Consider the following 17,038-nt stretch of genomic DNA (forward strand, 5'->3'; position numbering starts at 1 on the left):
ATAAGTTCTAGGCCTACTCGCTCAGCTAAATCAGCGAGAGGGCGGAGATACAGGTTAAAAAATAACGGGCTCAAAATTGAGCCCTGAGGTACGCCATGGGGTGAAAGAAAGGTGTCTGACTGAGCTTGCGAGGACGAGATCTGAAACGTCCGGTTGCTCAAGTAAGACGCGATCCAGTCAAGCGCTTTCCCTCCGACACCATCATCACTCAGCCTAGCAAGCAGTCTGTTGTGTGAAATGGTGTCGAAGGCCGCACTTAGATCAAGTAAGACAAGAGCAACCATTTGCCCCTCGTCCAAAAGTCCCCTGACCTTCTCGGTGACTCCCAAGAGGGCGGACTCGGTGGAATGGCCCGCCCTAAAGCCTGACTGAGAAAAATGGAGTAAGTTGTTATTCTCCGTATATGTTGAGAGTACACCGTGAATATGCTTCTCTAAGATCTTTGAGAAAGCGGGCAGCAGGGAAATTGGGCGGTAGTTGGCCAGCACCTCAGGATCAGCCGCCGGCTTTTTCAATAGGGGGCTGACCATGGCATGCTTCCAAGCCGCTGGGACGGTTGCCAGATGAATGGAGGCATTTAATGTCTCAGCAATAGTCCCCAGGGCTGAGTCATCCAGTTGGCTCAGGATGCTAATGGGGAGAGGGTCACAGGGAGAACCTGATTTAATGGAAGCAGCTAAGGATTTCAGAGCGTCCAAGGAGATGAGTGGCCAAGAATCAAGCCGTTGTCCTGTTGGATTTACAGAAGATGGAACATCCCTGTCATCCCTCACCAGGGGATTAATATTGGCAATAATGTTTTCAATCTTTTCCACAAAGTACGTGGCAAGATTTTGACATTTTTGAGGGGTCAAGGGGGGTGCGGCCGCCATAGAATTAGCTCCGGCCAGTTCTTTTACTGTATTAAAAAGAGTCCGTGCTTTATTGGCGGCAGTGTTGATAGTCTCAGTTATATAGCATGCTTTGGCTCTGGTGCAGGCCCTATGGTAGAGGTTTCTGGCATTACGATATGTTTCCTTTTTTAAAGGATCATAATGTTTGCGCCATTTCCGCTCGAGTGCCTTACATTTGGTTTTTTCAAGCTTTAGTTCGTCGTTGTACCAAGGAGCTGGGGGACGGTGAAGATTCCCTCTGCATTTGGTAACGGGTAAACAAGTATCGACTGCTCTCTCCAGCCAGATATGGGCTTCCTGCGCAATCGTTTCCATATCAGTGCCCTAAATGGGGGGGTGTATTTTTAGTGCATTCTGCAACTCGGTTAGGTCTAACCTTTTCCAATTTCTCATAAGAATTGGGGGCCGAGCAGAGTGTGGCAGCTTAGATTCAGTAAGAGTAATACTAAAGAGAGTAAAAGAAATGGTCAGACCAGCAAATAGGGTCAGTTTTCAACCATTTTAGCTCCTGTATGTTGGATATAATAGGGTCCAACAAATGGCCAGCTTGATGAGTAGGGCCCTCATTCCGCAGTGTCATGCTCAATGTAGTCAAATCTTCCAGAAGATTGACAACTGTGCTATTCGATTTATCCTCCAAATGGAGATTTAAGTCCCCCAGTATAGTCAGGTTTTGGGCATTCAAAAAATAAGGTAAGATAAAATTAGCCAAATTTGCAGTCCAGACATTGCTGCCTCCAGGAGGGCGATAAATTAAAAAACCAGAAAACGTAAAATTTGGGTTCAGTGCAATTTTAAAAAATGCTGCAAGAATGAATGAATGAATGAATGAATGTGCAAAAATAGACATGTAGTCCAGGTTTACGTAGTTTCATCATGTTGATTCACACCGGTTATGTTTCAGATTAAATGGAAGGTTAAAAATCAGTGGTTAGCCCTCAATAAACCTCATGATTTGACGACTGAAAGAGAGAGACACGTCCGTCCCCGGTATGGATCCAAACGGGCACGAGACGAGATTTCACCTTAATTGAAGAATGCTCCGGAAACACTCTCCAAGGCTGTGCACAGCCTTTTGCCTTTTCTGATTGGTGCCAGGATTGTGTTCTTGCACAGTCACAATATCCTTGCCTTTGTGCTCGAAATAGCTGGCAAGCTATTCAAAATCGACAACAAATCGTATTGTCCCAGGTATGACACCACCTCTGAAAACTCAAGAAATAAGCTTATTATTGATATATTTATTTAATAGAAGTAGCATAGCACCTAGAGATAGCACAGCAAAGTTAAGGGCCACAAATTGTGATGTTAACAGCCCCCCCCCTTGCTTTCACAGTTCATGAAAAGCTTAGCTGCTTTTAATTGTCATCTTCTGTGATGTTACCAAACAATATTGTGTGCACTACTGTCAGGAGTTTTAAAATAATTATTATAAAATAAATGTTAAAATGCATATTTTGTTTCTAGTGATCCTTGAGTGTGCAACTCATTAGTGAACAATCGTTTAAATTGCCACTAAAACCCTGCAAGAAACCCAGAAAGCACAGCCCCACTTTCGCAGGTATGCTCAGTTAGTTGTGTGGGGCTGCAGTAACCTGGAATTCACTACTCCTTGTTGGAGCGCTGGACTCTGTGTCCCTTCACCCGTGGGCTGGGAATCCAAACCTTGTACAAATAGGCTAGAGACCTAGTTTGCGCAACGGACTCCCAGTAAACATCACGCCTACAATTTTAGAAAGGTAATCCTGAATATTCTGATCACTTCCAGTGTTGATTTATAGTACATTTGTTTTTTTTTCCTTACAGTTTTTGCTTTGCTTTTGATCACAGGAGTTCAAATTCTTGGGCCATTCACGGTCTCCCTCAGTATCCCCCAGTAAACAGTCTTCTGCAGCAGCTTCCACTGTATTGTCGTTGTTTGAGCAGTATTGTGATGATGGAAACCCATTTGAAATTCAAGTTGACAACAAGGACGACGAGACAGAGGATGTACTAGCCTCAAATGGGGTAAGACATATGTTCATCAATTGTTTTTTCCCAAAGCAGCACTGTAAAGTCTCGATAAATGTGAAATGATTCTATAGGTAGGGTGAGGAAGTTTATCTTTTTGCCACATTCCTCCCACTCCTTATATGTTTCCTCTGCCTGTTTGGTAGTTTGTCAGTAGCTAAGGCCTGCTGATGCTCACTGTTTGAAAGGATAACTAGTTTAATGTTGGTTCTGTGCTCTAGTACAGATACGCACTGCAGAAGTTAACTTAAACGTTCCTAGTTGCATCGTAAAATGTGAAATAGCATGTTTTTGCAACCAGGCTACTAATTATATTCCCAATGTGTAACCTGCATTAAAATCCTATTTTGAAAAGTACTTCTATTGGAGGCTGGGTTAGTATAAGGTGCACACTGATTTAAGTGAAGCACCTTGCACTAATCCAGACAACCCTTATGGTGGTTTTCAGGGCCGTTTCCAGGTGTTTTGCCGCCCTTGGCGAGAATTGAAAAATGCTTCCCCCTCCCTTTAACTACCATCACTCCCTCCCCGCAGCATCCAGGCTAGAACTCAAAATATCCACCCCAACAGATCGCTCCATTTCTCTCGCCCTCTAACCATTCCAGCTCTGGACCACAACATTACACAAAATTTCAGACTGGACGACCCAGTGCGGTACCCAGCTAAGCAGAATATATCATAAGTATGCCTCCCAGTTTTTAATGATTGTTACATATAAATACTGTCTGAAAACAAAATATTTCCCTGTCTGTATTTGTTTTTAAGTATGGAAAAATACAGAAAGTAGGTTTTCTTCGCCCCAGCATCAGTCATGCGTGCCAGGTCAATAGCTATGCAAACTGACTTTTAGAGAAGTTAAAAAAACAAAAAAGATTTCCTAATGACGTTTAAATAACTGTAGCAATGCAGCGGTCTATGCTGCTCCACAATGGGAATGATTACAGGTGACTGTATTGCACTCTAAATGCCTACAACTCGCTGGTCATCCAAACATGAGTAAACATTTGTCTGTTAAATTAATGTGGCAATATACCCATTGTAGCTTCTTTTTTTACACTAAGCACAACATGACTATGGGTAAATACAGATAAAATGACCCAAAAAAATAAAGTGGATAAACACAAATGGAAATGTAAAAAAAAACTAATACCATAAAAACAGGACCTCGAATTATTAAAAAAAAATATCCATGAAAGTGGACTTGTAAATCTAGTTAAGCTACCACCATACCGAAAACCATAAAGCTGTGGGTATGCCTCTCACACTTCATCCATCACACACTTCTAAGTGCTGCGGCCGATACCACGAGAACAGCACCTTGGCAGTCATCATGCACCACATGGAAACAAAACACTTACCGACCACACAACCTACCTGTAGCGTGCTGCCCATGTAGGCAAGCACCTCAGCACCCCACATAGTAAGCAAGCACTATATAAATTCTGGCCTAAAATACTAAACAATAACTATTTCTCTGAACATTACACATTCTGACCACTCACCAGACACTCCCACCTCGGACCTTGCCATTTTAGTCGATTCGCCTCTGATGTTTCGGCATAGAGGCTGCTGGCCACCGCGAGGAGCAACGCCCAGTTGAAGGTCACCAGGGCACAGCGGGCCGCTTCCGGGTATTGTTGATTGACTGAGCATGACCTATTGACACAAGATCAGGCAGTCTGTGGCAGGAACAGGTAAGTATGTTGGCTGCTCACCCTGCGTTCATGGGCAGGTAGTGTCCAGCTGGCAAACCATTCCTGGAGTTGTTTTGTGGGACTGAGGGCGATTTACTGGCACAGTTTTCACTAGAAGGTTTGGTAGGTGAACAGTGGGCGCACAGCTGGCACAGGTTTCCCTGAAGTTGGTCTAGTGACACATTTAATTTATGAAGGTATTAATGCGAGTTTGTTGCTTCTAAGACCATCGCAGCAGCGAAAACAAATGTGACAAATAATTGTTTAGGAGACGTACGGAACGTTCGAGCGCACTCCTCGCTCGAGGAAGAGCATTGTCAGAACTCGGGCTTTCAAGATTGAAATAAATCTGCTCAAACTGAAATATACCTAAAAAGTAGACTGTAAACCAGAAATGCTCTTTCTCTTCGCAACCTAACGCTCACACAGTATGTCGGTGCCTCCCCAAAGTACCAATTAACGTATACACTATAAATTGTTACCTCAGCCAGTCCTACCAAGTGTCACGCTTCAGGCGTGACGCTAACGCATTTCAGTGAGGTGTTCCGCAACACCGCACTGAAATGCATTGTCACGCATTTTGACCTCACTCTGCTGACGTGCTGAAACTGGCTTAACACCAGGGTGCTAGCGTGCGACAGCACTCCAGGAGACAGAGTATTTGACATCGGAGCCCGTGCGTGTCCACATTGAAATATGCTGCCTGCCCTTCAATCATGCTTGCTAGCAGCACTACAATGTTGCAAAACTATGTAGGCTGCAGAGTGCTGGCTCCCACCGCGGGGCTGACCACAAGACAGAGTGAGTCAGATGTGAGAGACACACCCTGCCCAATTAAATTCCCGGGACCCCGGGGCCTGCCCTCTCAGAGAGACAAGTCCCCGTTAACTGGCTGTGCCGGTGCCTGGCGTCCATTACCTCACGTCCTGTAGTTGGAAGCAGGAAGTGTGAGGCTCGTCTGTGAGAAGAAACCTGCAGCGGCAGAACTCTGAGTCACAGAGTCTCAGACGATCATGGCAGCGCGGCACGACAGAGGCCTGTGGCTGCATCGGGCACGCTGCGTGTGCTGGGAGAGGTGCTGCAGTGTGCACACTGCTGCAGGCATGTGCGTCGCCGGCCACCAGCCAACGAGAGGCAGGCGCACAGCATGTCACCCCGCCCGTGCGGCTCAGCGCCTGGGACAGCGCCGTCACCCATGGCTAGAAGAGAGAAGTTGAAGACAACAGTAAGCACTAGAAGTACTAACGCTCGTCGTCATTCTGTCTGAGGCAGCCTGCAGTGCTCAGTGTTGCCTGTCTGCGACTCACTGTGTGATGTTTAGAAGTTTCCAGCGTCTTCATTGCATGATTTTTGCTCGCGAGAAAGTGTCACTCATAAGTGCTGAAATGTCACTCATAATTTCATTGAAATTATGAAAATGTCCCACATGGCAATCTGAAACCTTGGCAGCTATGCTCAGCGTGTCCAGTAATCTCTCACACGAACGTCTGTTGCCACTTGACTTTGAAGAGATTCTATTCGGTGTTTACTTAACTCCCGGAGAGCTTAGGGAGGAGACTCCGTGCGAATGAATATGCATTGAATAACTACTACTGGCTGAACTCCAACCCAGCCAAAGGTTTCGGAATCATTCCGGTTTCACTTTCTCTTCAGAGGTTAACGAAGGTAATGAAAGTATGATGGTGTTCCGAGTGCAAAACAGAAAGGGACTTCAGTTAACAAGCATTGGCATAGCCAATAGGTCTCGCCTTTGGGACCTTATTAGTATGCAATTATGCAGCACAATATCCTTGGTGCAACTTCGACTGTTGCATGGCTAAACACTTATAATGTCCCAAAGGCGAGACTTATTGGCTATGCCAATGATTGTTTGCTATGTCATGCTATGCTTTGGAAACTCATATAATTATGTAACACTATCTTCTTTTCTATGTTGTGCTATGCTTCAACAACTGATGTAACTTTGTAACACTGTTTTACCTCACGTAAAGCGCTCTGATACGTCCGGGTCTCTCCAGCGCTATATAAAACTCTTCAAATAAATACGTGTAACCACTCATCACTCAGGGTAGCATTGCTCACCCAACTACTTCAGATAAGACCTAGCCATACGCAAATCAGTCATGACCGAGTTCCTTCTGTTAAAGTATAAGGAGCACCTGGCTCGGCAGTTCGGCCTGGACTGTGCCTATTGGAGTAGGACAAACACTGTATTGCATATGGCTGGGTCGATCACCTGATAACTGAGACAAGCATGGTTTAAGGTTTTTCTGTTTAAAAAAACTAAAATTCAAAGCAAGTGACCTGGCACCAGCTTGGCAGTACTTTTTCCTATTTCTTCAGGTTTTCAGTTTCCATTTACAGCCTTTATTGAAAGTCATAAGTACTTTTTCCATGGACAGTGATAAGTGTCACTTTGTAGATGATTTAAAACTGTAAATAAACTGATTACGTTTCATGTGCTTTTGAAGTTGCACAATTAAGTGTGGTGTGTTAGAGTTTAACATGACTGTAGTTTATGGCTACTGCTGGCTGGTTTGTTGGAACAATTGGCTTGACTTCATGCAGGATAGAGCATGCTCAGTAATGATAGTTTATGCTCTTTCTTCCATTTCCTAGTATGAATCGGATGAATTGGAAAAGAGTGCATATCAGGAATATGACAGCGATAGCGACGTTGCTGAAGAACTGAAGCGAGATTTTGTGGACGAACAGACGGGAGATGTGCCTGTTAAGAGGTACATATTTCAGTTTTGTCATATTAATGTGCTATTAGGGGAAAATAAACATGTTACAGTAATCGGGGCATTCACTGTGCTGTTAAATGGAAATAACCATTTTCATCATGCATAACCAGTAATAATCATAAACTTTAGAGTTTCTCCATGCACGGGCAGAATCTTGAAACACTATAGTAAATGCCTGTGGACTGTCAAGGTTTCCATGTTATTTTCAGATTTTTATTAAATGAACCCAGTAAAATAAAAACTTGTTAGCAATCCAATCCAATCCAGAAATTCTTTATTTCGGTCATATAGACCATAAAAGATACAATACGAAAACACAATAAAAACATTACTTATTAAAACACAATTCATACAGTTCTTGCAGTTAATTTCCCACCTTATCAAGGCAAAAGGAGGTTAAAAACAGATCATAGCAATGTCCACACATAGAGGGTTTTTTTCTTCCTAATCTGCCAAACTGCCATTAGAAATTTGGCTACTGCAAACACAATTTGGGCAAGAGTGCTGTTTTTCATTACTCTGTATGCATGTGAATAATTACTGAACCCCAAATTTCTGCAGAGAGGCGCTAACCAATACTTTCTGGGTTTGTTGTAGGCAGGGCAGACAAACATAATATGAAGTTCATCTTCCTCATGAGTGTTGCAGCATGGACACATTTTATCACCACCCTTAAGCCATTTGTGAGTGAATGTTCTAGTGGGCAGTGTACCTAGCCTCCATTGTACAAACAATTTCCTGGCAAAGATGGGAAAAGTTAGCAATCTCAATATGAAGCTTTCTGGATTCTCCTCCTCTAGTCATTTTATCTCATAACAAGCATTTGCAAAGCCAATATATCTCGCTTATGCAAGAGCTATTAGCTTTGTCAATGTGTGTTTTAGCCATGTTGTACACCAGCATGGTTGCTGTTCAGCATGACTACAGGTTAGTGGCGTAGAAGAGAGTGGTGTAGAGTGGAGAGAGGGGCTGTGGATCGGTGTAGAGTGCAGTGGCATAGAGTGGAGTAGTATGTGTTAGGAAAGAGTGGAGTGGCATAGAGTGGACTATGTATGGTGCGGTAGTGCACTGCCATTACAGACAGTACATTTCAATTGAAATGGCCATTACATTTTGTCAGACATACAGTTTTACTGATCAAACTGTACAGTGCACAAACGTTAATGTGTTGATATGGCCTCACCGATCATATTGATTTTATTTTATCGTATTCATCTTTCTTTTTCGCCACACTTCAGAATGACATAAAATTATGATTTATCTGTGCTTTCCCAATTCTGATGTATTCCGAAATATTTGCACAGTTCCTTCACAGACTTTTAAGTTTTGTTGTGTGCTAGAAAAAAAGCCTTTCCTTTCACACTCACAGAATCTCAGATAAATCCTTTTACTTTGAAGTCAAATAAAGAAAAATAAGTACCAAACTCCCTTGAATGACAGCGCCTAACATTTAACCTCTGCCTTTGAATGCACTGCAAATGTGTCTGGATAAGAACAACATGTAAAGCCCTGTTTGCTGAAAGTGAGCACTTTTTGAATAATACATTAAACAGGCTATGCTCAATGGAAGGGATAAAGATATGCTGGACCGCCTAAAACGAGCGAAGTCAGCAAATAGAAAGCCAGCAAATGTGAGTTACAAACCACAAAGCCAATGGTAAGCAATGGGCAAAATGCATTCCTAGGTCAGCTTTCAGATTATTGCCAAGAAGTCCTTAGCAACCAGACAGCTGTGCTATCTAGTAGACTTCAACCTAAAACGAAAAAATAAACACTGTCAATTTAAGGCCACCAGTTCCAGCTTTTTCAAATTGATATCACAGTTTGGTTTGAAGGTTCAGTGGATGAAGGAAGAATACCTCAAACCTCTGCTTCTATTCCTTTGGTTCTAACTGGAAAGAGTGCCTACATTCCATCTTTTTCTTCAGGGACTATCCACAGTCGGAGTGCTGAAATAACAAGGTCCAATGGCCTTGGATTTCTAGACCTAAGAAACTCATAGGTCCTCTGAATCATCAGTTGCTCAATATACCTTGGAGTAATGTGTGGTAAGTGAAACCACGGATCATCTCCCTCACTATTACACCTATAGAAGTGTACTTATTGTAACTGAAACATTGTTAATAATGAATATCCTTTGGGACAGATAAGTACATATTTTTTGTTTCTAAATGGAGAGGAACCACTGTTCTGTCAATAAGTAATTTACGGAGAACCTTATAGTTTATTATCCTTATCATTATGTTCTAATGTAATGTGCAGACTTTGAAACTTACCATCTTCTCCTTCCACTGTGTTGTAGTGTGTCTTTGCTTGAAGTCTTCTGTTGATGCACATATGGCTGAGATACCCGCCACCCCCTCTCAACACAATCCCCAAGAATGGGAATCCGGAAACAGTTCTGAACTTTTGGAAGGCGGGAGGGAGTTACCCTCCCGGCCGTATTTATTAAAATATGAAACAAAATTAAAACATTAAAATAACAGTTTCATATCATGTACAATTTCATTTCCACATTCCGATGTTTTGGCTAACCTTAACACATTTCTAATACAAAGGTTCTCCTAGCCGATACTAACATCCTTACAAATGCATTTCAAATTGAAATTGTACATCCTAACGTTAAGGGCCAACGGCAAGGTCGTAACCGGTGTCAGATCCCTAAACCAGAACTCCCCCCTCACTTGTGAGGGGCGGCCGCACAGAGGACTGCACCTCATGTGCACATACCAATTTCCCTTGTCTTGACGGGGGCCCCTGTTAACTCAACGCCATCTAAAGGGTCGTCCGAGGACTCGTGTGAGGTGTCTAGAAGGTAGCGTAGACCCCCCTCCCCACCCCACACAACTTACCACATCTGCCGTCGCAGATGTCCTGGCCCCGGGAAATTCCCAGGAGGGGCCCGTATCCCCTCCTATCCAGGGAGGGGCCTTGACCGCCTTCCCTTTCCTTTAGGCGTCCCGTCCTTAGAAGGGACCGCCTCCCCGTTGAGGGGCCAATGGCCACCTCCCCCCGGGTGCTCCCATCCGTAATGGGTGACGCCCCCCCCTAGGGATCTTCCAATGACTGCTCACCGATCATGACCTTACCGCCCGACCAAACAATAAATACGACAAAACTAATTACTAAAGAGGGAAAAGACCATTATACCTTAAGCAATTCAAAGTATAAACTCTCTAAAAACATTACTGATCAACTCTGATGCAAGTAATTAATAAAGCATGCTGCAAAGAATTATCCACTTTATTGCAAACCGAATCACAAACTTTATTCAGAACAACCTGTAAGAAAAACAACTACCACGTCAAATGACTTTATTTCAAAACAACTTGCTGTCCTCAGGGGCTGGTGGGTGGGTCAAAAAATGGCTCTTCGTTCCGTCTCGAGCTCACGTGCAGCGGGGAGGTGCAGCTTCAGAGCACAGGAACAAGAGGATGCTTCCTTGGCTTATCGCTCCTTTTATTCTTCTTCGGGCGGGCGTAAACCCGCCTCCTTTCGCCTCCGGGGGCGTGGCTGACGGCTTCAGTGTCTAGGACAACCCACTCTTGGGCGGGAAAAAGCGCGCCCCGGCTACGCCGCTTTGGGCATACCAGCCGAGACGCGCCTCCCGCCCAAGATGGCTTCCCGGGGGGGTCGGGGCACTCCACCATACGTTCGGGGGGACCGATTGGTCGCCCCTTTCCATATGGCTGAGATACCCGCCACCCCCTCTCAACACAATCCCCAAGAATGGGAATCCGGAAACAGTTCTGAACTTTTGGAAGGCGGGAGGGAGTTACCCTCCCGGCCGTATTTATTAAAATATGAAACAAAATTAAAACATTAAAATAACAGTTTCATATCATGTACAATTTCATTTCCACATTCCGATGTTTTGGCTAACCTTAACACATTTCTAATACAAAGGTTCTCCTAGCCGATACTAACATCCTTACAAATGCATTTCAAATTGAAATTGTACATCCTAACGTTAAGGGCCAACGGCAAGGTCGTAACCGGTGTCAGATCCCTAAACCAGAACTCCCCCCTCACTTGTGAGGGGCGGCCGCACAGAGGACTGCACCTCATGTGCACATACCAATTTCCCTTGTCTTGACGGGGGCCCCTGTTAACTCGACGCCATCTTAAGGGTCGTCCGAGGACTCGTGTGAGGTGTCTAGAAGGTAGCGTAGACCCCCCTCCCCACCCCACACAACTTACCACATCTGCCGTCGCAGATGTCCTGGCCCCGGGAAATTCCCAGGAGGGGCCCGTATCCCCTCCTATCCAGGGAGGGGCCTTGACCTCCTTCCCTTTCCTTTAGGCGTCCCGTCCTTAGAAGGGACCGCCTCCCCGTTGAGGGGCCAATGGCCACCTCCCCCCGTGCGCTCCCATCCGTAATGGGTGACACCCCCCCCTAGGGATCTTCCAATGACTGCTCACCGATCATGACCTTACCGCCACAGACCGGATAGTTGACCGGCTATCCGGACCCCCCACAACTCCTACCTAAAGGTCATGCTGTAAACTCTTTAACCAGGCTACGAGGTCTCCTATGAGTAAAGAATTCCCCACCCGGGACAAATGGACCCCATCCTCTAGATACATATTGTCCCCCCTGATACAACCATGAGGAATCGAATGCAATGTACTTGTACGGAACAGTCTACCAAGCTTGTTATTCACCTTTTTCACAGAATGATTTATAGCCGACACTAAATTAGCCCCCCGCCACACCTTTCGTGGAATCATATGGGACCATGCAATCGTGCACCCCGGAACCCTTCTCGCCAACCAACTTACTGTGGATAGTATCGCCTCGAGAAGTAGTCGTCTACCAGTGGTCACCAAATCATTGCCCCCGAGATGCACTATGATTATAGATGGCGGTGACCTTGTCCGCCCTAACAAACCCTCCAAAAAAGGTTGAAACTGGTCAATACAGAGCCCGCCCCTTCCGTAGAAGGTCACCCTGTACCCGTATTCCCCAGCCATGTGAATCATGTCACCTGCTTCGAATACGTCCGCGGCACGCCTCACGTATGAGTGGCCCACGACCCACACCACTTTTTCCTCAGCCGGTGATCTTTGACCGCTGGTTCCCAGGTGTCGGGTCGACTGCACAGTCCGCCCCGCCTCGTAAGCTTGCGAAACTGTAAACCAAACAAAAACAAGAAGCGTGAGTACATGATTTCGGCTTCACAACATGTGCAACCGCACATACCTTTTGTAACAATTCGAGGACCAACGTCCCAATTGTTTCACCTTTTCCACACTCAGACCCCTGGCTGTAGCCTCTGTAGCAGCCCCTATCCGGAAGGAATGGGTCCCAAACTCGCCCGGGTTCAAGCCGGCGGCCGAAATTGCCATTGCAAGCACCCGCTGGAACTGAAACCTCGTCAGTGGGGTGGCATCAGCGTGTCTCAACAAGGCCCCCCCCCATGATGCCGCCCTCTGCACCAAATATTCCTCAACGCATACGACGGGGCACATGGGAGATCCGGGAATCCGATGGACTACAACGCTGTCCCCGATTGCACCCTGATCGGTCTTGGACCTGGCAAACGAGACAATCATCGTCTCCCCCTTAACTTGAATGTGCTCTCGGCACAGTCCCCCCCCCCCGTATCCTGCTTGTTTTTTGCCACCAGTTCGCTTACCCGCATAGCCCCATGGAATGCTAATGCAAAAGCGGCCCGGAATAACACTGTTTCTGACTGGGATGAACATGTCGCAGGGAGTACGGACAGTAACAGGGCCAACCTTTTCAGACCTATCGGGTGCCTTTCATCTACTCTGCGACCCTCAAGGCGTTGCCACCCACGCAGCGCTTTCTGTACTACGAAAGACGCTGTAGGGTCCTGGATACCATGAGCCCGTGCCATGAAGGAAATGGCGGCCCGATGCCTCTGGGCCGTGGCTACAGATTTGCCTGCCTGATGTAATGACAGCAAAAACTTTACGACAAACTCTTCCTGGCCCCAAAGCTCCCCCCTAGCAGAACCCAAAAAGGACCAATAGGAACGGAACGCCCCTTCATATGCCTTCCTTGTCCTGGGTGCTAAACTCTCTCCCACGAGGTTTTGTAGTTCGGGGCACCGAGAGACCAGAGAGCTTCGGGAAATAGTGCCGCCACCGGGTCCGCTGTGGGCAGAAAACCCCAGAAGGCCTGCATACGGAAACGAGAAAGCGCATCAGCAGCCTGATTCAGCACCCCTGGCACATGTCTCGCCCTAAAGAGCACGTTCAATTGCATACATAGTAAAACAATTTCCTTGAGCAATCTCAGAATCCATTTGCATCGTGCTGCCTGACTATTGATACACTCAACCACGGTCATGTTATCAGACCAGAACACCACAGAGTGATCCCGAAACCCCTCAGGCCATGTTTTCAAGGCCACCAGAATAGGGAACAGTTCGAGAAAAGCAATGTTACTTGTAAGCCCACACTCGTGCCACCATGACGGCCACGTTTGAGCCGACCAGTGATTACCGAATATGGCGCCAAAGCCTATACTCCCCGCCGAATCTGTCCACAGCCCCAACTCCTCGGAGGACACCGCCGGCTTGTTCCAGACAACCCGACCATTGAAATCCGCCAGGAATGCCAACCAAATGCGCATGTCCTGGCGAATCTCTGCCGAGAGCCTCGTGCGGTGGTGCCCCTCTTTAAGACCGACCATGGCTTGTGCAATCGAGCGGGAAAAAGGGCGGGCCATTGGCATTACTCTAAGGGCAAAATTCAACTGACCCACAGTCTGCTGCAATTGATGCAAGTTCACCTTAGTCTCCCTAATACATGTTTCAAGCGAGGCCCTGAATTTCCTCACCTTTTCTTTGGGCAACCGGAAGCAACCTTCTTCGGAATCGAGCTCTATTCCAAGAAACTCGAGCGAAGTTGATGGCCCCACAGTCTTACCTGGCGCCAATGGCACACCAAACTGACTCATCAGACCACAAAATTCTTTTAAAGCCTGTGCACATTCTGGGTCCCCGGCTGCCCCCAGAAACAGAAAATCATCAAGATAATGCATAACATGCTGAAACCCCGTCATTCTTGTGAATGCCCATTGCAGAAAACAACTGAATTTCTCAAAATAAGCACAAGATATGGAGCATCCCATTGGCATACATTTATCCATGTAATAGCGCCCCTGAAACATAAAGCCAAGGAGACGCTGATCGTCTGGGTGTACCGGGAGCAACCGGAACGCTGACTCGATGTCTGATTTGGCCATCAGCGCTCCGGGCCCCAGGCGATTCAACATGGCGACGGCATCATCGAAAGATGCGTACCGCACCGAACACACCTCCGGGTCTATCGCATCGTTCACCGAAAGACCTCTCGGGGCTGACAAGTTATGTATCAATCTAAACTCACCCGGGTCCTTCTTGGGGACCACTCCCAAGGGCAAACAAACAAAATTAGCAACTGGTGGCATGTCGAATGGTCTGGCAACCCGACCCCGGGTCACCTCTTTCCCAATCTTCGCTTGTACCACCGCCGTATTCTGCAGGACCGACAGTTGGTTCCTACAATGTGCTTTACCCTGAAAATTCCCCACTGGGATGCGGAAACCATACGAAAAACCGTTTCGCAACACCCCAGCGGAGACATGATCCGGGTATTCATTGAGCCAAGGAATCATTGCCATGGTATCAACCGGGGTAGGTAAAGGCGCCCCTCGGACTATTTCAGACCTGTTTGGCGCTTCCCCTACTTCCGTTATCACCCGTTTTGGCTCTACACATGGTCTCGGGATGCGAGGACTGTCCACACCCCCCACAGTCGTGCCTAAACTTGCATGACCCCTGGGGCCTTGTACACTTTCCCCTGTTAAAATTCCAGCAGACCCCTTTTTTACCTGTATTGCCATTCGACCTTGAGTGATGCTCGTTACTTGAACCCGCCCGAAAGGGCGCCCCAGATGAATGGCGGGAAAACTCGCCCCCGTTTCCCCCCAACAATGGTGCCTTTAACATGCCTGATTTCTCCATTTTTTGCCAGGAAATGGAGTCGTAACAATCCCACGTCAGACATGTGTCGAACTCCTTGGCCTTACGAAAAATATTATCATAACAAAACCACTGATTGCCCTCATATGTCTGAGAAAACTCCATAATACGTGTCTGGTACATGGGTAACTCGGCCAACAGTTCAGGCCTCCGTTCCCCCATAATTGAAGTGAATATGCCAAATGCTCTGCCCCAATTACCTATCGTCTCATCGACTCTAAAAGCGGCCATCTTGGCGCGCCAAACACTCGGGTGCATAAACTCTTTTTGAACTTTCATGTGCTCAATCTCGTAATGATCAGTTAGCAAAGAAAACATGTTTACATATTTCTCAGCCCATATCCTCTCCTTGATTTCCATCGGAATATGCTGAGCCACTTTCTCCCTTCGCGAGGGTACGGACCCCTCACCCGCAATCGGCAGTAGCTGCTTACCTGAACTCGAAGCTGTAACCGTAGTCGCTGCCGAACTCATGCCCGCTGCGGATTGACCCACTGGAGCCTGCGGGGGAACAAAAGGACATGGTGCCTTTGCAGCCTCCCTTGATTGCCGCAACTGCCTCATTACTGCCCTGGCGTCATCTGCCGTAGCCCCCTCACTCTCCTTCCCCAACCATGCTGCCAGCTGTGCAGCCAACTCGGGAGGCATATCCTCCCCGTTCACAGGGGTGACTACAACAGGAATTGGTTGCCCCTCCTTCGGGACCGGGATCGGCGCCTCAGTCGGTGTATCAGGGTGCGCCGGCGGCACCTCGGGAACCGGGGCCTCTTCCCCAGTTGCCCCCTTCTTGGCCCTTCTACCTCTCCCGTTAGGGACTACTCCTGGCAATGCTGGTCCGACGACTCGCTTAGGGCCCCCTACACCGTTCATTGCCGCCATCTGTTTCTTCATCTCGGCCATGTCTTTTACGAGCATGCGGAGCATCTGATCGGTTCCGACCCGCTTTCCGGCCTTCTTGCTCGGCATTCTCCAACGCTGGTTCTCTGGAAGAACAAAGACAAGAATTAAAACGCTCAATAAATGGCTCTTCGTTCCGTCTCGAGCTCACGTGCAGCGGGGAGGTGCAGCTTCAGAGCACAGGAACAAGAGGATGCTTCCTTGGCTTATCGCTCCTTTTATTCTTCTTCGGGCAGGCGTAAACCCGCCTCCTTTCGCCTCCGGGGGCGTGGCTGACGGCTTCAGTGTCTAGGACAACCCACTCTTGGGCGGGAAAAAGCGCGCCCCGGCTACGCCGCTTTGGGCATACCAGCCGAGACGCGCCTCCCGCCCAAGATGGCTTCCCGGGGGGGTCGGGGCACTCCACCATACGTTCGGGGGGACCGATTGGTCGCCCCTTTCCAGGATTGTCTCTTGCATGCTGTAAAATTGTGTCACCTTGTGTTGAATTCTCCGACTGCATATATCTGTATTTGGTTTTTCATTTTGTCCCTAGCCTCACACTAATCGAGTGTGTGCACAAAGCCTTAAGCCTGTCACCAGAAATGAGTGAAGTCCTGGACCTGTCCTGTGATTTGGAGGTCCAGGACCTGTCCTATGACCATTCGTGCCCTCATTTTGCCGACAGTGGACTACTGTCCCTTTCATGTGTTTAGTACTTTAAACGGTGGTGGCAGCATTGCTTGTTATGTGTATTTTTAAGTGTGACCAGACTCTTATTTCTGTGTCACTCTAATGGAGGCTTATTGGCCCACCTGCAA

General features: G+C 47.1%; 1 protein-coding gene across 1 annotated transcript in view; it reads left to right on the plus strand.

The window, feature by feature from the left end:
* VPS50 (VPS50 subunit of EARP/GARPII complex) overlaps positions 1–17,038 on the plus strand; it is a 791,964-nt gene that overhangs the window by 385,291 nt on the left and 389,635 nt on the right. The window contains exons 18-19 of the mRNA XM_086941875.1: positions 2,724–2,900; positions 7,217–7,335. Coding sequence (XP_086798001.1) covers positions 2,724–2,900; positions 7,217–7,335 — 296 coding nt within the window. The remainder of the gene's footprint in view (positions 1–2,723; positions 2,901–7,216; positions 7,336–17,038) is intronic.

Source organism: Lissotriton vulgaris, chromosome 10 (genome assembly GCF_964263255.1).
Source record: "Lissotriton vulgaris chromosome 10, aLisVul1.2, whole genome shotgun sequence".
Classification (NCBI taxonomy): Eukaryota; Metazoa; Chordata; class Amphibia; order Caudata; family Salamandridae; genus Lissotriton; species Lissotriton vulgaris.